Source organism: Schistocerca piceifrons, chromosome X (genome assembly GCF_021461385.2).
Source record: "Schistocerca piceifrons isolate TAMUIC-IGC-003096 chromosome X, iqSchPice1.1, whole genome shotgun sequence".
Taxonomy (NCBI): Eukaryota; Metazoa; Arthropoda; class Insecta; order Orthoptera; family Acrididae; genus Schistocerca; species Schistocerca piceifrons.
In genome coordinates this window covers 591,583,870-591,605,401 of record NC_060149.1, presented here as the reverse complement: position 1 = coordinate 591,605,401, position 21,532 = coordinate 591,583,870, and the positions used below count along the sequence as shown (strand labels likewise).

General features: G+C 41.3%; 1 protein-coding gene across 5 annotated transcripts in view; it reads left to right on the top strand.

Moving 5' to 3' along the window:
• The window catches only part of LOC124721652 (Bardet-Biedl syndrome 2 protein homolog), a 170,057-nt gene that overhangs the window by 50,512 nt on the left and 98,013 nt on the right, over positions 1–21,532 (top strand). For all 5 annotated transcript variants that reach the window (XR_007006367.1, XM_047246721.1, XM_047246719.1 and 2 more), the window contains one exon: positions 6,668–6,892. Coding sequence is in view for 4 of the 5 variants with exons in the window: in XM_047246721.1 (XP_047102677.1) it covers positions 6,668–6,892 (225 nt within the window). In the remaining variant the exon portion in view is untranslated. The remainder of the gene's footprint in view (positions 1–6,667; positions 6,893–21,532) is intronic.

The window sequence follows — 21,532 nt, the reverse complement described above, 5'->3', positions numbered from 1 at the left end:
GGCGCTATATTTTTTAAAAATATATCTAAAATATAAATACATATTTAATATATAAAAGGAAAATGTTGATATCAGAAATCTCAAAAAATTATTGCATGTTTTACTTCAAACTGTTAGAGATAGATATGGTTTCTATACTTTTTAAACAACAATGTACAGATTTTCTGTTAAAACCAATTGCCACAAATAAAATGTGGCACTGTGAAAAAAATATACAGTTCTGTTTTCTTTCTTGCAGTCAGTTTTAACTTAGATGTCAGGGCATTTAAACCATTAGACAACTTGTTTCTTCCATATATATACATACAACACTGTGCTGTTTTGTTTCCTTTGTCACAGTAAGTTTCAAGAGGAAAGAGGAATATTGTATTTATGGCTTATCAACTGATGACTAGAATACTACAGTGGAGTCTGAATCATTCAAAACTTTGCAAGTCTATCAGTTCACAGCTTAAAATTATGAGAAATACTGTCATTGCAGCTACTATCCTCACAGATCCAGCAACTGGGATGTCTCCCAACTGATTTACCCATTTATTTTAAGTGACTTCATTTATTAGTCGATGTTTTAATTTGCAATAACAATAAGGAGAAGGGGGAGAAAATGTACAGAGAGGGGGAAGGGGGAGATAAACAAAGGGAGAGATGAGGACGAGGTGGAGAGATATGGGGGGGGGGGGGGGGGGGAAATGGACAGTGTGAGAGGGGAGGAGTAGGTGATGGTTAAAGAGAGATGGGAGGAAGATGAGGTGGGCAATAGAGAGGGGGAGGAGGAGATGGAAAGAGAGAGGGAGGAGAAGTAGATTAGGATGTATACACAATTTCCATACACATGTAGCAGTTATGAAGATTCGCTAGTATAAGTACATCAAGTACCAATGATGCCACATATGGTGTATTCTGAAATCATTGGGTAGCAACACCATGTCAAAAGCTTTGGGTATTTTATTACAAGCAATTTACAAAACATTGGTAAGATGCCATCATGACAAAAATTAGCAGTTTAAATAAAACCTTATGAAATATAACTAGAATCTGCATGTAAAAAAAATAATATGATGTCACGTGCAGTGTATTCCAAGACCATTGTAACAGGACCTAAGATAAAATTTTGGAAGTTAAAGTGAAAAAACAAGTTGTATCACAGTAGGGATTAGTGTGAGGCATCTGTGGTGTGGGCATGATGCCTCATGTCGTATACACTCATATACAAAAGGTCTTAAAGTAGATAAGAAATGCCTGTTGTAAACATTGTCTGCATAAAAAGGACCCTATCTCTTACAGCTGTGTTCAATTTCTGTTAAATACTCCATGCCATGTTCTAACTTTTGCCCATCACAGGGTCTTAATAAAGGAAAAATACTTCCTTTTAAAGATGTGTCAGCCTATTTAGCACGCGGGTGGTACATGAGTCAGTGGGCCATAACTATGGTACCTTAAGCCTTATGATAAAAGATGCCCATTTGATAAAGCATCCCAAAATTACACAAGCTGATGGGCCATGGTTAAGCTATGTTACCTCAAGTGCTAAAATGCTCATTTGATCACAAGAAGTTGTTCACAAGAAAAGCATCCTACCTCACACAGCTGTTTGACAGCCTTTGTGAAGTACTTCATGCCGTATAGTTATCCGTGCCTGTCGTGGAGTCCTGATAGGGAAAGGATAACACCCGTTTAAAGATCTGCTAATATCTAAACCATGCTGGTATTGCACTCATCGGTGGACCATAACTAACCATGTGACCACCCCCGGTAGCTGAGTGGTCAGCGTGACTGAATGTCAATCATAAGGGCCCAGGTTTGATTCCCAGCTGGGTCGGAGATTTTCTCCGCTCAGGGACTGGGTGTTGTGTTGTCCTACGCATCATCATTTCATCCCCATCGACATGCAAGTTGCCTAAGTGGCATCAAATCGAGAGACTTGCAACCGGCGAACGGTCTACCCGACGGGAGGCCCTAGACACACACACACACACACACACACACACACACACACACACACACACACACACACAACTAAGCGTGTTACGATCACAATCAGTGCACATTACTGACAGAGATACATAATGTCGAGGAAGTGGTAGGTCATGTAGATACAAATGTGTCCGCCTATTATTCAAGGAATTGTGTTTTGAATAACCATTTGTTATAAATGTCTAATCACTGTCTTTGTTAGCTGGTAAATATAATGTAAACCTTGCAAATTGTCTAGATTGGTTAACATGTGGGGTGGGGATGAGAAAGGGTAGTATGAGATCAAGAGAGATGAGGTTGTGGGGTGGGGGGGTTTGGTAGAGGGGTCAGGTATGATAGGGGGGCTTAGTGGTAATATGATTTGCCCTGAATTCTTGGATGTGACATTATCATATGAGATTGATGATCTTTTTTTCCAGATGCATAACATGACACAGGTATATAGGTAGCTCATTTAGGTTGTGCCAAAATAATCTATACATCCACTTTTCATGGCATGATGAGATTGTAGATGGTAAGGCATGGAAAATTGAGGGAGGCGTCCATTATTTTAGTCTGAACTCTGTGATAGAACAATAATGTCTTACAATATTTTGGGTTCCAAGCTAGACACAATCATTCCATCTCAAATATGGGCGTTCACCCTAAGCTCTAATAAGCTATCCACATCTACTGCACCTGATGTCATACAGAGGTGTACAGTAACTCAAATGGGAGTGAATAACACTGACAAGGGGAGGCCGCCAATTGTGAAATTCAGATTCGATTCATACTGCGCATAACAGAAGCTCATGGAGAGAGGTGTCATGTGGCAAAGCACCAAGATGCACTTCACAGCCGTTGTCGAGAAAATCGACAGTTAAAAGAAATCGTTGCGGTGAAATACTCTCTACGATTTACAATTTCTAACAGCGTCGTGGCGCAGCGGTAAGCGCTCGGGTTCGTAATCAGTTGCAACAATTATGCATATAGTAAGTTGTTGAAAGTCGTTTGCCGTGGAAAAACTGGCGACTTCGAACATGATTATGTTTTCCGCAAACAAAGTTTTATTTAACAAATGTTATTAATTGTCTTCATAATGTTTACACGTGTAGTTAACGGAAGACGTAGTAACGCTATTCCGAAACGAATAAGGTTGCATGGCGCGAGATTCGATCTGGCGACCTTCGGACTACGAACCCGAGCGCTTACCGCTGCCCCACGACGCTGTAGGAAAATATAAATCGTAGAGAGTATTTCACCGCAACGGTTTCTTTTAACTGTGGATTTTCTCGACAACGGCTGAGAAGTGCATCTTGGTGCTTTGCCACATTACACCTCTGGCCATGAGCTTTTATTATGCGCAGTATGAATCGAATCTGAATTTCACAATTGGCGGCCTCCCCTTGTGAGTATCAACTGCAGGGACTGACCTAAAGTATGCCCAAGGAATAAGGTGTGTGAGAAAAAGGGGGAGGGAGACAGAAGGGCCTGGGGGAGGTTTAGGTGGAGTAATGCAGTAGTTGGGAAAACTGGGAAGATGAATGGGAAGTTCGTATTGGTAATAGGGATATGTAAGCAGTTCTGGAACACATTGCCACTAGTGCAGGGCTTCACAACATACGTGCACGCGGAGCAAGCTGTGAGCAGCAAGGCGCGAGCACGGAGCAGCGCGAGCATGCTACCCCCACTACCGGACCAGAGCGGAGAGTGGGGAGAGTCACGTGGGGCACACAACAGCTGCCGCCAGTCAATGTAAATCCGCGGCCACCTGCGGGGACATCACTCACGAATTATTACTGCGACAAATGAAACAAATAAAGGAGAATGTACACGTGCCACATAATTTTATTAGCTTAGTGTATGCCTCTACATTCGTATTAATTTGTGAACTGTTACACAATAAAAGGTGTCACTGAGGTGTGGGATTCTCGGTTATCTTGTACTTTTTGCCCTTTACAACTGCGTCTATGTTCGGAGTAATTGTTCTTGTGCATTGTAGGCGCAGCGTGCCGTTTAAATTTCGATCAGACAATGCGTTTCTCAGGCGCGTCTTGTTACATTTCATTGCAGAGAACAGTTATTCACAAACATACGTGGAACCGATCATTGATATTATTGTAGCCGCCAGTTTGTGCAAACGAGGAAATCTATCCTGAGGGAAGTGTCTGTAGAATTCCAAAATGTTTTTCTTGTTCTGAAATTTGTCTCTGTATTCTCTGTCACACTGCAGGTCAATAATTTCTAGTTGCAGCTCAGGACGAATCTCTTCAATATTCGCTGAATATGGGGAGGAGAACAGATCAAAATCACTGTCTAGTGCTGTCAGATCTTGAAAGCGTTGATCAAATTCTTCCATAAGGGCAACTAAACTATGTGAATAACGTTCACAGTCTTTGTGAACATCTTGCATGGATGATAATTTAGGAAAATGAGCTAGATTTCCTGTTTCCAGTTGACTCACCCAAGGCGTCAATTTCATTTTAAAAGCTCGTATTCGATCTATGAAATGAGTAATTAGCAGATCTTTACCTTGTAGTGAAATGTTCAAAGCATTCAGATGGCTAATTAAATCTGCTAAGAACGCGAGATCACATTTCCATGAAGGCTCTTTCAATTCAGGAATTATTTATTTCCATGAACATATTTATCTCATCTAATAGGCAAAAAAATCGATTTAATAATTCGCCACGACTAAGCCAGCGGACCTGGCTGTAATAAGGCAGGCTACCATACTGGCTTTCTACATACGCAAGAAAGCTTTTAAATTGCCTGTGTTTTAGCCCATGCTTCCTTATATAATTGGTTGTATGAAAAACAACACTCATCACATTTTTTAGAGTGATACTCTTTGCACATAAGTTTTCCTGGTGGATCAGCCAGTGAACGCCCCTTGTTTCATTCGGCACAGTCAGTTTTTGCATTTTCTCCTTCAACAGCGCGACGAAACCTGATTTTTTTTTTTCCCTGTCATCGCTGGTGCACCGTCTGTAGACACTGAAACTAAAGAATTCCACGACAATCCTATATTTTCAACACTTTCTTCAACACTTTCTTCAACACTACTTAAAATATCACCTCCGGTTGTGGTGTTCTTCATGGCTACTACATCGAGGAGCTCCTCCCTCACCTGAAGATCTCTATTAACACCTCTAATAAATATGGTAAGCTACGCTGTTCCTGTGATATCAACACTTTCGTCCAGAGATAGAGAATACACCATAAAATCTTTAAGGATATTTGCAAGCTGGCTCTGGACGTCGTCTGCCATGTCCTGTATGCGACGCATAATGGTCATGTTAGATAGTGGCACAATCCAAAACTGTTCAACTTGAGATGGACACAAATGTTCCGCGGCAACTACCAAACATTCTTTTATTAAATCGCCATCAGTGATGGGGAGCAGGGATTTTGCTAAAAGCAAAGCAATTTTGTAACTCTCTCTGAGAGCTGCAAATTAAATTTCCTAAAAGAATTCAGCGTTTTGTGACATACTAAACATTTTGCGACACCATCTTTTTCTGTAAACATATACAATTCCTCCCAATGGGGGTTGAACTGCGAAAGCATGGTTGGGGTTACACAATGACGACTTGACATGATTCTTAACCAGCGAAGTGACTGTTAGAGCTGATCGTAGTACTTTAAACGTTACACAGTCGGCGCGAATTCAATAGTCACGCTGCGGCCCTATCCAAACGTGCGCGCGCATTTCCCCTCCCTCCCTGCTCCATGATCTTGCACCTGCTCGCGAGCACGTGCCTGAGCAGACGCGAGTACTCGCGCTCAAAACTGGCCAGTTGTTAAGCCCTGCACTAGTGACGTCTTGGTCACGTGGATGCTGTAAGCACCTCTTAGAGCTAGATTTCACTCTGACAGTTAGGAATTATCACATTTGGAGGCCACTCACACTTACTGATTTTGTGGTCAATTTTGCACTTGAATGACTGGTGTAACACAAGACTTACGTTTATGGCATGTCTCTATTTTGAACAGTATTAATGGCATTGGACTCGAACAACAAGGTGGATGCTGAAGTGAACTGATAGAGATAGCAAAGACTGACACTGTAGCTTCTTTTTGAGTGTATGTACCACAGTAGGACATTTCAGTATATGTGACACACTGTGCACAATATACTGTCCAAACTCGTTTGCAGGGGATTTCCTAGATGGGTACTGGCTACACTCCTGCCCACAATAGATATGAAGGTAGACAAATTGGCACACTGGATGTCAACAGTCCATGATTTTGGCTGAGTCACTGAATGTGTTTGCACAGTGGTTGAAGCACAGCACTGTCTGTATGGCCTTTTTTTGGGGGGGGGGGGGAGTGGGGGGGTCAGACAAGCCCCCTCTTTAGAGAGGACTGGAAAATGTTGGGATGGTTCCTTAATCAAAGCTTGTGCTCTCTCTCTAACGACCTCATCAGTGAGACATTAAACTAGGACCTTCCTTCCTTCCTTCCTTCCTTCAGATGAGTCATTTTTCTTATTAATTTGGACAACTTTACTGGGTTCCAGTAAATTGGGGAATATTTAGGTGACAACAGGGTTATAAATGTTAAAGAGTGTGATACTGAATCAAAAGCAGATAAAAATATATGAGATACCAGTAATTAAAATATCGGATAATTTCACGTTATCTGAAGCTGTCCTGTTCAAATTTACCAGAATTCATGAATGTTAGATGTATTGTAATGCCATTAATTACAGGTGCTTATACACAGTCCACATCGAAGAGTTGGATATGAAACTGGACGCATGGTCTCACATGAGAGAAGTAAGGAATTGGTACTTCTTAACATCAACCAGCCAGTAACAGCCATATGTGCAGGACGCCTGGATCCGAGCAAGGACTGTGATATATTACTTGTTGGAACCGCTACTAATCTTCTAGCATATGATGTGGAGAGAAATATGGATCTTTTCTATAAAGAGGTTTGTAAAACAAATCTTTCTGTTCCATATGAAACTGTAGTCCCAGGGAATCTTATAAATAATGTTTTAATAACATAAATAACTGGGTCCAGTTTTGATTTGATTAATAATGATAATATTAAAAATGATAAATAAATTCTTTCTAGAGTTTTTCAGTGCAGAGGAACCCATATGCTTTGGTCCTGACCCATATTTCTTAATTTTATGTCAGATTTAATCATAATTTTAAATTAATATCTTGGTCTTATTATTTTAACTTGGCACTTGGATGATAAGTGCAGAGAACAAGTAAATGTTCAAATGAGGTACCACAGTGAAATTCAAGTATACTGTGAACATAAGCAAATGCAGTCTCAAGTTTTTAATTTGGGAAATGAGACTAAGAATATATAATTACATAACACATGAAAACTATGTGCAGCATAATTAATATACAGTATGCGACATACCACTTTAAATTGTAATAAAGATGTCATTAGGTAGAATGATGTAATGAACCTCAACACCAAAGTCCAGCAATAAGAATTGGAAGACAGGGCAGTTGTGAAGAGAGTGCACATGGAATCCTGCAAGACTGTTATCCCCTCTTTTTAGTTTTATTGTACCACAGTTAGTGCAGTTCATTTCAGTGTATTTCATCTGCCTGTAAGTTAGGCATTATGCATTCAACACAAAACACTGCTTCAGCTGCCAACAACTTGGGCACACTAGCATTCATTTCAATCACAAGGTGATATATGGCAGGTGCTATTCAGCTACACACAAATGTACTCAATGTTGTTCTCAGATCATATTTGTCAACTACAGCCTAAACCAGTCGGTTTGGGGTAGAGAATATCTGGTCTTTGTCAGAGAGAAAAACGTTGAGTAAGGCCATTCAGCTGCCCATCTTACTGCCTTGTAAAGTCATTTTGCTTATCATTAACATGATCCATTCCAAAGAGCTTTATTTGCTCCACAATTGTGACTAGTACTGCAGAAAAAGCTGTACCACCACCACTATTTTTAAGCAGTATGGAGTTAAATAGCAGCGTTGCCGCAGCTGTTGAGAAAGGGCCATGAAAGTCAGAAAGAACAGAGCTGACCAAAACACCATTACATCAGATCCAGCAATGCCACCAGCTTTTTCTACATTGCGAGCTAGGGGCCAGCGTCCACAATAGTGACACAGCAGGACCGTGGCAGTTGCAGGGCAGTTGCTCAGTTTTCTGGCTACTATCTTGTTGTGGTGTACATGGTTGGAAGTGGCACAACAAATAGGCCCCAAACCTATAATTTTTCTATTCTATTCTGTATGTATACACATCATTTTTAGCCAATGGCATCTCAGCCTGGCAGCACTATCTACAAGAGAAGAACTACATCAGGCAGCAGGGTGACATGGTTCTGCAAGCAGCCACTATGAGACATTGGCTCCAACTTGACAAGCCTAGTGCTGGTTCCAAGTCCACTCCCATGGACTTGGCACCTTCTTGTGGTTGGACTACCTCCAGGCTGACTTCAGCTGCAGCTAGCCTTCTGACCTGGAGGGCAGTTTTTTTGTTACTGAGGCAGTGCAGCCATTCCACTGCCTGCACCTGTGCAGGCAAATGGTGCTGTAAGCCTCCACTCAAGAGGGCGGACACCATGACTGGAGGCTGTCTTCCGCTACAAGAATTGTGGCAGCTTCCTTCATCTGCTGATGCATCTTGGCCTGAATTCAAGTCATGCCAAGGACAGTGCACATGCTGCCACAGACTTGGCATGTCAGCATTCCAGTCCAGCTGCCAGTAGGCTACTGGCCGCCTGTTGCATCGGCAATACCACCCTAGCTGATGTTAGCACATGCTGAGGGAATATTGCCTCTAGAACAAAACTATGTGTGCTGTAGCTTATTTTCTTATAAAATGTGTGACTGTTGATGATTTTTCTTGGGGTATCACTACCAACATCCTGGATAACAACCCCCCATCTCAACCCTGCCACTGTAGAGGCCACCCACCCCAGACATCTACATTTTGGTGTCAGTACCTCTTGTAGAGGTATATCAGCAGCTGGGCTCAGTACCATGTGTCAGCCACAGCAGGTATCGAGAGCTACAGGGGGGGGGGGGGGTAGTTGATGAGCTGTTTTGTTTTTCTTCTCCTACTTTCGTGTGCAGGGGAGACGAGTTAAAGGCAAGGCTGTCATTTTAACTTGAAAGTAACATTTGCGAAGCTTCAGGAACCGGCTGATTTGCCACAGTTCCACATCGATGTGTGCGAGCACGATTTGTAACCAGTAAGGTGCTCACAGTGCAACCTGTTATGGCACAATGCACCACGTGCTGAGTTGGTATCAGTGGAATGTTTCACATCTCACCATTATGACCCTATTGTTAGGTAGTGTACTGAGTTGAAGTGGCTGTTGATTAGACGTATGGTGCAAGTAGTATTATGTAATTGTATTTATTGTCCTGGTGTTATTGTTTTATTGTACTTGGTTGTGTGTTGTGGATAAAGGTTTCACAGAATTAGGGATGCAAGATGTTTCTGGACAGAAGGCAATTCAGTTATTAATAAATCAGGTAGTGCTATTATTGGCAGATAAGGCAGAGATGCCTGTACAGATGGTTTCTGTGGAGGAGGGTAGGGTATTATCCAGTCTGTCTACTTGATTGGTGAATCCAGCTGCTAGAAATTTTATTACTCCCTTTTTGGGCAAACCAACTGAGGCTCTATTGTCCTTGGTGGATGATCTGGAAGCAGTATTAAAGATTGGGTTTTGGTCCGATGATCAGCTATTGAAAATTGCACTGACAGTGCAGGCAAAAGTGTTTGTGAGAGATAATGGAAAGTTCAGGCATGCACTAAAATTTCAGCGATTAGGTCAAGGGCTCCAGCAATGCTGTAAGGAACAGAACAGTGGGAGGTTTTTCTGGGAGTGTTTCAGTGAAATGTCACAGAAACAGAATGAGTCGATTGACTGTTTCAGTGACAGGGTAAGTGAATTGACCTACCTATGAATTAACAGAGAATGGTGAAGCAAATAAGCAGATTGTAGGGCACTAGACGCTTTGCTGAGGGGCCTGCCAACTGGTATGTCTAGGAGGGTTCAGACAGGTACCCCAAAAGACCTGAACACTACCATTAGGATAGCTACGGAGCAGGAGGTAATAGATACAACAGCAGGAGTGCACAATAGGTAAGGTATTTTATGTACTGAAATAAGGTGTTATAGGTGTGGTTGTGCAGGGCATGTTCAGAGGCAGTGCCAACAGCCACAATGTGAGAAATGTGATGTGGTTCGGCACCAGCAGCAGCAAGGGCCAGAATTGACACAGTGAAATATTCAGGCATTAACCACAAACTGGAACCAAAAGTCAGATGGGCAGCATTCCCATTAAATTTCAGTGCTGCAGAAATGTATGCAGAGGCAAAGTGTGGTACATTAGGAATTGTAAGGGGTAAGAAACAAATTTTTGTTGGGCACTGGAGCACACCTGTTAGTGGCAAGCCAGGGCCTTTTAGGTAGGGAATCTAATTATTGCGCTATAATGTTTTTAGAGTAGGAGATAGTGATGTGAAGTCACTAGGTTTAACAGTATTAAGTTTCCAGGTTGGGGTGGAATGAGTTGAGGAGTGTGTGAAAGTGGTGTCACGTGTAAGTGAAGGTTGCTGCACAGCCCTGGGCTAGATTTTCAGTTCAAGCTTGGCACCACAATTGACCTTTGGGAATGTACAGTGGAACTCAAGGGGACAATGTTCCAACTGGGGGAAGCTGTCACTAATGAAATTCTGTCACTAGGTGCATCTACCTTATGGGGAAAACCAGCTAAACTGCAGACAAGATAACTAAAGCTTAATAACATGGTATATTGCTGGAAGGCAGTGGGAAACTCCTTTGGGATGAATGTGACTCCAAAATTGTCTGTTAACATATTGTGTGTGATATAGCCACTATAAGAGAATGATATATTTGGTGCATCGTGATGATTTATATGGAGCAGAATTGTATGCATAAGGAGATGGATGGGGAGAATGTGGCACCTGTCAGTTTAAATAACTTTGGCAGCACTGAGATGAAGCTAACCAAAGGATTGTTGGAAGCAAGTTTATAAGTACTGGATGAAGATGATTTGGGCATGTCATGTGTGGGCTATAATCGTAAGCAAGCTGCCATTACAACTGCATTACATGTAAATGTAGAGTATTTGAAGGGAACAGAGTAAAAATGAAATAATTGTTACTGGAATCTGAAGATCTATTTAATCCTCAGAGCTAATTACTAGCGACTCTCACAACACAACATAGAACTTCATTGGGGAGCAAATAACCTGTATATTGGAAACAGTATTGCATACCTTTTCGTTTACAGCTGGTTATGGAGGATATCATTGTCAAACAACTGAGCGTGGGGAGCAGCAGTACCAATAAAATCGGCAGATACAACAAAAAAGTATGGACTTCGTTGTGACTATCGGATCCGAATGGTAAAACAATGATACATTCATACCTGGTACCCAGCATTACAGAAGCCCTTGACAATTTAACGCACTGCCTGTACTTCCCTATGACATAATCGAAGAGTGGGTGTCATCAGTTCAAGGTGATTCCAGAGGACTGGCCAAACACTGCATTTTTGGTCCCCTGGGCTCATTACCAGTATTGGTGATTGCTGTTTGGGTTGAAAAGTGCACCAGCCGTGTTTCAGTGGTTGTTGGACAGAGTACTGTGGGGTTTGAAACCTCAGCAATGTATGATGTACCTCTATGATATAACTGTATTTTCAAGGGATGTGAAGGAACATACGCTGTTGTTGAGGGAAGTTTTCAAGTGATTATATGCCATGTGTCTTACATTAAGTTTGGAAAAATGTGATTTTGTCCAGGAATAAGCGAGTTTTTTTTTTGGTATGTGTGATTAGTCAGTAAGGGGTAAAAAACAGACCTGAAATCAATACAGGTGGTGCAGAATTTTCCGTTTCCTCTAACAAGTAAGGAGCTACAATCATACTTGGGGTTGGTCAATTACTAAAGAAAATTCATGAAGGGTTTTTTGGACATTGCATAGCCCCTTACACATTACTAAAAAGGGTGTACAATTTCAGTGGGCAACAGTGTGTCAAGTAACATTTGAGAAGCTAAAAAGTCTTTGGTGTTGAGTCTAGCGTTGGTCTTTCTGGATTGTGAGGAGGAGTTTGTTCTATCATGTGATGCTTCCAGCAAGACACTGAGTGTGCCTTGAGTCAGGTAATATGTGGTGAGGAACATCCTGTTGCTCATGTCTTGTGGCAATTGAGCAAAGCATAGAAGAATTACTCGACAACAGAGAAGGAGATGTTGAGCCTGATATATGGGAGCTACATATTTTAAATGTTATCTGTATGGTAAAACATTCAAGATAGTAAACAATCATGCAATGTTAAAGAGGTTGTTAGGGTTGAACGATCCATCAAGCAGACTCATGACGTGGGCATTGAAACTGAGTGAGTTTAACTTTGAGGTAGTCAATAAACTAGACAGGAAGCATGGAAATGTGGTTGGATTGAGCAGGAAGGTTACAGTAGTATGGGCGCTGGGTCACAGCTTTGTGAAGTGACAAACAGCACACACCGCTGACGCAGACTGCAAGCTGTTTACGATGCGGCAACAGTACATTGTGCACGGCTGATTTTTATGTAGGTCAATGACACTGGGGCACTGCATAGTAGTGCTTGGTAAACTAAGGGAATGAGTGGTGGAGGAAGCATACGATCACATACTATCTGTGCTTGGGGTTGCACATCGATGTGTCAAAGGGTGATGGAATGTTCCTGATGGAGGACAATGAAAAGGAACATAGACCAGTATGTAAACAACCTGTGTACCATGTTCACAGCAAGCAGATCTGAGCCATTGGCAAGTACCACTACACACTACAGAGGTTACTGGGGACAGTTGAACCTTTTGGTATGACAGGAATTAATATCTTAGGATCTTTTAACCAGATGCCAGTGGGAAACTGCTATGTTCTGACTATTAAATAGTATTTCTCACAATATATGTTAAGAGTATCACCCCAGCCAACAAGCAACTCCAGTGGCCTAGGCCATGGAGAATAACTGGGTACTGAAATTTAGTGATCCTGAAATGGTAATCATGGACCAAGGTACCTAATCTTATGTCAAACTTAATGAAGCAGTTATATCACTTATCACAGTGCGAAAACAAAAGACTAGTTCACTGCACGCGCAAGTTAATGATAGAACAGAGCACTCGCATCGTACTATAGGTAAGATGCTGCGTTACTATGTCAACAGCCACTGTAATGATTGGAGTGTTTACTTAGCATCTGTCATCACGGCATATAATTCCAAAGTGCACACAGGCACTGGGTTTGCTCTGTATGGGTATTATATGGGAGGAAGATGCCTTTGTCATTTGATATAAGCAGACCACAGATCAAGAGGAATGGGGAGTCTGTTCAGAATTTGAAAAAGGCATTAAGGGTAGGATGGAGACAAGTCCAGATGGTAAATTCCAAAGCCCTGAAACATCAGGAAGAAGTAGGGAAACACATAAGAATGTTACCAGGGTATTGGTATGTCTGTGATTGTTGCTATCAGGTACATACACGCCAAAGGGTGAGACCAAGAAGTTTATTACACAGTACAAGGGACATATGAAGTGATCAGAGTGACATCACCAGATATCTAGTGCTGTCACTATTGTATGATGCTACAGAGTAAAATAGAAGTGCTGTCATGGCTGTTGGAAAAGGCTGTGGAAGCCAGCAAGCTCAGTGTTGAACGAAACACTGTTACATCAAATGCAGCAATACCACCAGCCTGTTTCCACATTCCGATCTAGGGGCCAGTGCCTGCAATACTGTCAACACAGCAGAAAGGCGGCGTGATCACGGCAACGGCAGGCCAGTTGCTGTCCTTCCGGCTGCCACCTTGTTTTGGTGTGTGTGTTTGGAATGGTGGTGCGGCATGACAAATAGGCACTGAACTGATATAAATACCCATCATTTTCAGCCAGAGGCGTCTGGATGCACCGTTCATTAGGGGAGGACTGTGCTGGGTGATGTGGCAATATTATTTTGCAATCAGCCTCTACGAGACTTGTGATTGCAACACCAGTGAGCCTAGTGCTGGTTCTGAGTCCACTTACATGGACTTGGCATCTTCCAGCTAATGGGCTGCCTCCAACCAACCGTCTGCCCTGGAGGGCAGTCGTTCATGAATGGGGCAGTTCCACTGCCTGCACTTGTTCAGGCTAACTGACAGAGTGTACAGCTCTGTGCTCAAAGGAAGACTATCATTGCTAGGGACTGTCTTACTCTATAAGAATTATGACCACCCTGCCCAGAGTTGCAGAGTCGTGCCAAAACGGTGCCCGTGGTGCCGCTGATGTCGCGCATCTCCATCCGGCCCAGTTTTCCATCAGGCTGCTGGCCACCTGTTGCATTAGCACTGCTGTGCTGGCTGCTGTAAGCACACGCTCAGGGGCATTGTCACTATGGAATGACACTGGGAGCACTGCAGCTTGTTTCTAATAAAATGTGTGGCTGTAGACGATGGATGATGTCTTGAGCCACCGGACTACAACTCATTGCCTCAACTCAAGCCTGTCAATGAAGGGACCACCCACCCCAAGCCTATACATGACTAAACCCATAAATATGATTGCAATAGATCAAATTTTGGAAGTACAATGTAATATAAGCAAGACAGAAGCATCTTCCCAGCAGGGTCACCACTCCTCAATTAGGATTCACCTGCTAGAGGAAGCAATATTGAAAGGTGGGTGCACAGTAAGGCATATTGGACACTCTGTAATCAAGACACCGTGTTTGAACGTCTTCTTACTATCCAATAATGGTTAGGTTATACACTATGTGATCAAAAGTATCCGACATCCCCAAAAATGTATGTTTTTCATATTAGGTGCACTGTGCTGCCACCTACTGTCACGTACTCCATCCATATCAGTGACCTCAGTAGTCATTAGACACTGTGAGAGAGCAGAATGGGGTGCTCTGCGGAACTCATGGACTTTGAATGTGATCAGATTATTGGGTGTCACTTGTGTCATATGTCTGTATGCGAGATTTCCGTACTCATAAGCATCCCTGGGCCCACTGTTTCCGATGTGATAGTGAACTGGAAATGTGAAGGGACACATCAGCACAAAAGCGTACAGGCCGACCTCATCTGTTGACTGACAGAGATGGCCGACAGTTGAAGAAGGTCATAATGTGTAATAGGCAGACATCTATCCAGACCATCACACAGGAATTCCAAACTGCATCAGAATCCACTGCAAGTACTATGACAGTTAGGTGGGAGGTGAGAAAACTTGGATTTCATGGTCGAGCAGCCGCTCATAGGTCACACATCACGCTGGTAAATGCCAAGCGACGCCTCGCATTGTGTGGAGTGATGAATCACGTTACACAGTGTGGCAGTCCGATGGCAGGGTTTGAGTATGGCGAATGCCCGTCGAATGTGATCTACCAGCATGTGTAGTGCCAACAGTAAAATTCGGAGGCGGTCGTGTTATGGTGTGGTGGTGTTTTTCATGGAGAGGGCTTGCACCCCTTGTTGTTTTACGTGGCACTATCACAGCACAGGCCTACATTGATGTTTCAAGCACCTCCTTGCTTCCCACTGTTAAAGAGCAATTCGAGGATGGCGATTGCATCTTTCAACACAATCTAGCACCTGTTCGTAGTGCACGGCCTGTTGTGGAATGGTTACATGACAATAACATCCCTGTAATGGACTGGCCTGCACAGAGTCCTGACCTGAATCCTATGTAACACCTTCGGGATGTTTTGGAACACAGACTTCATGCCAGGCCTCACTGTCCGACATCGATACCTCTCCTCAGTGCAACACTCCATGAAGATTGGGCTGCCATTCCCCAAGAAACCTTCCAGCACCTGATTGAACATATGCCTGTGAGAGTGGGAGCTCTCATCAAGGCTAAGGGTGGGCCAACACCATATTGAATTCCAGCATTACCGATGGAGGGCACCACAAACTTGCAAGTCATTTTGAGATAGGTGTCTGGATGCTTCTGATCACATAGTGTATTAAGAATAATATGCTCTGAAGTAGCCGTCACACAGTTTTCAGACAAAATGTGAAAGCATCCTGTCTGCTGGTGGAATTACAAGTATGACTCCACAATCAAGGACAAATAGGTAGTTGTGCCTAGCTTCAAATGCTGTCCAGCTGCAGAAAACCTGTCAGCCTTTTATGACATACACACTCTGTTCACATTAATGTGACCACCTGTCAGAAGCCTGATGCAGTGTTTCATAACCGTTTTCTCCTGAGTTGTCACACTCTAAACAGCTTCCTTTATGAGCAAACCAATTGTGAATTTACGTGATGTTGCTCGCACCTTAGATAACTGGACTATGATGTAGACTACAGAGAATTATTTTGAATAATAAACGGAAAGAGGTCCTGCGATATCCAATTAAAAGGCAGATAGAAAATAACCTTATCAAATGCAGTAAAGCTGCATTTAGAGCATTATGAGAATGGTAGCAGATTCTTCATACTAAATAGTCATCAAAGATTTAGCTGCATTTAGAGCATTATGAGAATGGTAGCAGATTCTTCATACTAAATAGTCATCAAAGATATGTGAAACTAAGTCCAGTTTGACCACAATACACAAAATATTTGCCAGCTCAAAATAGTTCAGGGTTTACGTGATGATTCCCAAATTAACCTGAGGGATACAAAAACTCACACTCTGTCTATTCTCAGTTTTGTAATGCAGGTGGAAAAAGTTAAGTGTCCTACACTGGAGTACATTTAAACCTCTCAACATATAAGTCACTCCAGAAGTTAAAATATGGTAGTGGCCATTTCCTGCCTGGGATTCATCACCTACACGTTGAAATGCCACACAATGCCATAGGCAGGTGTGCCTTCATCAAGAATTCCCCACAAAAATGACCAGAATCGCTCCCTTGAGCTTTTCACTAGAAAGTGTCGCATCACCATTTGACTTCAGCAGTGTTCCACCACTGTTCAACTCTCATTTGCTAAAGGCCATCCCCACCAATAATACATTGTTCGTAAGTTCTAGAGACATGATTTGACTCAACTTGACCACTTAAACCAACATATTAAAAGAATTTTTAATATTTAAATAAATAAATCACAGTAATTGCAAATAAGGGTTTGTTCATTAGTAAATGAGCCAGCATTCTTACACAAGTGTGCCCACATTAAATGACAACTGATTGTTGCAGAATATTGTTTAAACAATTATTTAAGCATGCTTGACAGAAACGTTTTTTAGCACTCTTCAGTGGTGGTGTCAGTTAACACACACGATTGACCATTTTGTATTAACAGTTGTAATCAGTAGTTAAATAAATATCCGGCAAGAATAGTAACATATTCGTTAAGTAAATACACAAATATGACAAAACATACAGTATTCATGTTGCATTCATTTGCTGTGTTTTTGCAAAGAATACAATGACAAACATTCACATCATGAAGAGATATGAAAAACATAATAAATCAAGAAATGAAATAAATACAGATATGTAGCTTTAAAGGATGATAGCTATAGTGCAACGCTGTCATCTGAGATATCGGTTGTTGAAATTGCGTGAAGCATTTAAAAGTTGTTAATTAAGCAGTTCATTATGAAAATCTTTATTCAGTGTAAATTATTCACTTTTGTTGATTTATAGAGATTGAAAATATCGATGTGTTAGGGGCTCACAGCAATGGTTGCTTCAGCTGGACCAGCCGCAGCACTTTGGCAGCCTTGGGGCTGTCTGTCAGGGTTCAGCTTCACAAATAAATTCACCTCATCTCCTTTGAAAAGAACACAGGCAATTTCTGTTTCAACAAAGAAATAAAAGGCTGGAAGAATGAGCAAAGAAAAAAGATTTTTAAGTTCTCGCCTGAGAAATCCGTTTTCTTTTCTACAGCTCATAGTGTGTTTATCTCCATGAACTTGGGATGACGTTTTCTGTTGTAAATATGAAAGATTAGGACTTTGGTCCTCTCTTCTGATTGTAAGCTTACTTGACTTTCACACCTTAGGAACCTGAAAGCACAGTCATTAAAAGCATTGACTATTTTAAAATGTTGGCTTGTTGCAGCCCTACAGGACATGTGCATGGATGCTCGTTTTATGGGTCTGCGTGACCACTGTTGTGGTGCTGAAATGTTCTGTACTACCTTCCACTATATTAAACTATTTCAGATGTTTTCAACAATTTGTAATAAACCCAAACACCTTTGCTGTGTGTCAGAAACCACATTTACATCTGTACTTTACAAGCCGTCTTACAGTGTATGGTGGAAGGTACTTTGTGTATCAGTCACTTTCCCTTTTCAAGTTGCATATGGTTCATGAGAAAAACGATTCCTGGTAAGCCTTGATGTGGGTTTGAAATCTCTTATTTTATCTTGATGAACTTTTCATGAGATATATTTAGGAGGAAACAATATATCGGTTGACTTCTGTAGGAATGTACATTCTTGGAACTTTAACAGTAGACCATATTGTGATGGAGCATCGCTGTCTTCATGATGCTGTTGCACTTACAAAATGAGCCTGTAATGAAAAATGCTGCTCTTCTTTGGCTCTTCTCTATTTTCTGTCAGTCCTATCTGGTACTGATCTCATACTGACAAACAATATTCAGATGTTGGTTGAACGAGTGTTTTGAAAGCTACTTCTTTGTTGATGGACTAAATTTCCTGAGCATTCTTCCAATGAATCTGTCTGGCATCTGCCTTACTCGTGATTAGTTTTATGTGGTGGTTCCAGTTTATATAACTCCATACATATACTCAGAGATATAAGGAAGCAACTGCTTCCAGTGATTGTTCTGCAGTTTTTTAATCAAACGATAAAGGGACTTTCTGTCTATGTATTCACAAGATGCTACATTTGTTTATGTTGAGAGCAAGTTGCTGCTCTCTGCACCAAGCATCGATACTCTGCTGCTCTTCCTGCAATCTGTTATAGTTTTCTAACCCTGTGACTTCTCTGTATACGCACTGTCAGCTGCGAGATGCGTTGTGGAACTTCTGACGTTATCTGCAGGTCATTTGTATTTATATCATGAAAAGCAGTGGTCCTATAACACTCCACTGGAACGTGCCCAAAGGTACTACGTCTGAAGACTTTTCTCTGTTTAGAATAACTTGTTGTGTTATGTTTGCTAGAAACACCTCATTCCAGTCACAGAGTTGGCCAGGTATTCTGTACACTTGTATTTTTTTCATTAGGTGGCAGTAAGGAACTGTATTGAATGTCTTGCAGAAGTCAAGAAACACAGCATCTATCTGGGTGCCTGTATCTACTGCTTTCTGGATCTCGTGGATGAATTGAATGAGTTGTATTTCACATTATCATTGTTTTCGGAACCCATGGTGATTCCTACAGAAGAGATTTTCAGTTTTCAGGAATGTCATAATATGCGAGCACAAAACATGTTCAAAATTCTACAACAGATCAAAGTCAGAGTTGTAGGCCTTTAGTTTTGTGGATCTGATCAACAACCCACATTGAAAACAGGAATAACACATGCATTTTTCCAACCATTAGGAACGCTTCACTCCTTTAAAGGCTTATGGTACACTGGTGCTGGAAAAGGGGCAAGTTCTTTCGCATACTCTGTGTAGAACCAAATTGATGTCCTGTCAGGTCCAGTGGCCTTTCCTCTGTTGAGTAATGTCAGTTGCTTTCCTATCCCTTGGCCTATTTTGATATCTGTCATTTTGTCATCCATTGCGATGATTTCAAGGAGGAACCACAGTGTGATCTTCCTCTGTGAAACAGTCTTGAAAAAAGATGTTTAGTATTTCAGCATTTTCTCTGTCATTTTCTGTTTCAGTGCCATTATGTTCACAGTTTGTCTGGTCAGATGGCTTTGATCAGTTTACTGGTTTAACATAAGACTGGAACCTCTTAGGATTTTCTGTCAAGTTGATAGACAGTTTTTACTTTTAGTATTTATTGAATGCTTCACACATAGATCCCCTTTATCATAACTTTGCCTTCATTAAGTTTTTGTCTGTCTGCGAGGCTTTGGTTATGTTTAAATTTTCTGTGAAGCTTTCTTAGCTTTTGTAGCAGCTTCCTAACGTGGTTGTCAAACCACGGTGGGTCTTTCCCATCCCTCACAATTCTGCTCAGTACATAATTATTGGAGGCATGTTGTATGATGATTTTGAACTTTGTCCATTGATGTTCAACATTGTCAGTTCTGGACATGAAATTTTTGTGATGACCTGTCAGGTAATCTGGTCTCTCTCTCTCTCTCTCTCTCTCTCTCTCTCTCTCTCTCTCTCTCTCTCTCGTCACTATTGCTAAAGAGGAAAATCTTCCTGTCTTTCTTTGTATTCCTATTTACAGCTGTATTCAGTGGTGCTGTAATGGCCTTTTGATCACTGATTCCCTGTCCTACTCAGAATTCAAAAGTTTGCATCTGTTTGTCCCCAGCAGGTCCAAGATGATGTCTTCATGAATCAGTTCTTTGATTAACTGCTCAATGTAATTTTTGGCTAAGACACTTAGAACAATGTCACACAATTCTATGTCCTTACTGCCGACCCTAATCACTTGAGTCTCCTAGTCTATAGCTAATAAGTTAAAATCTCCACCTAAAACTATAACATGACCAGGAAATTTAGGCAAAATATTCTCCAAGTTTCTCCTCAAGTGTTCCATCACTACTGTTGCATGTAGCACCTGATAATGTCAGCTAACCCCAAAGCAACCACTTTGTTATCAGCAAAAAGCTGTTGGTTAAAGTGTAACGTATTGTTATAAACGGCTCACACACTGTACCATGCAGAGTTGCTATCGAAGACTCTGCATTAGAACTGCTTTGAAAGGATACTCCCCTTTAATGTGATTAGGTCTAGTCAAAAAAATAATTCAATGCTAAATGGATTTCTCTACTGAATCTGCTCGCTGCTAGCTTCCTCCTACTTTAATGTAATACAGGCGACATAAATCATTCACACATACACTCGCACATAAAATAGTGGTATGAATCAGAATGCAAAGTTTTACAAGGACTATGCTATTGTAGTAGAAATTGATACATCTGGTACAAGTTTGTAAGGTCATGCCCATTAAATTCAGGGACTCAAAAGTAACTGTAATGTAAAATGTAAATTTCGCTATTTCTGTTACATGCTGTAATGTATTGTAGCTTTTTGTCTTGTTCTTGCTAAGCAAATGAGAACCTATTTTTTCCTTTATTGTACTCAAACATATTTAGAAAAAAAAATACAACACTTCATTAATTACAAGGTTATTTGTCGTAGTAAGAGCAAAGAACATACTTTATTTTACACACAAGTGGTAATGTTTTCACAGTTCTTTTAAGGGATATGATTGCAGATTCCAGCTGATGGAAATTTTGAGCTAATAATAAATTAAGATGTGATAGAACTCAAATCATTTCTTTACGTAATGAAATTGGTTTATCTGTTCTGTGGTCTTAGATGTGGCTACATGATAGTCTGTTATGATGCTGTCTTCACATATTGCCAAAACAAAGCTTGTGTCTGCATATAAATTGTTGGAATATTCACTTTTCTCACATGGTGTTGCCATTGCTGAGTTGGATGCTCTTTGGTGTCAGCGCACCACAGCTGTTTTTGATGATCACTGAACCCAGACATATG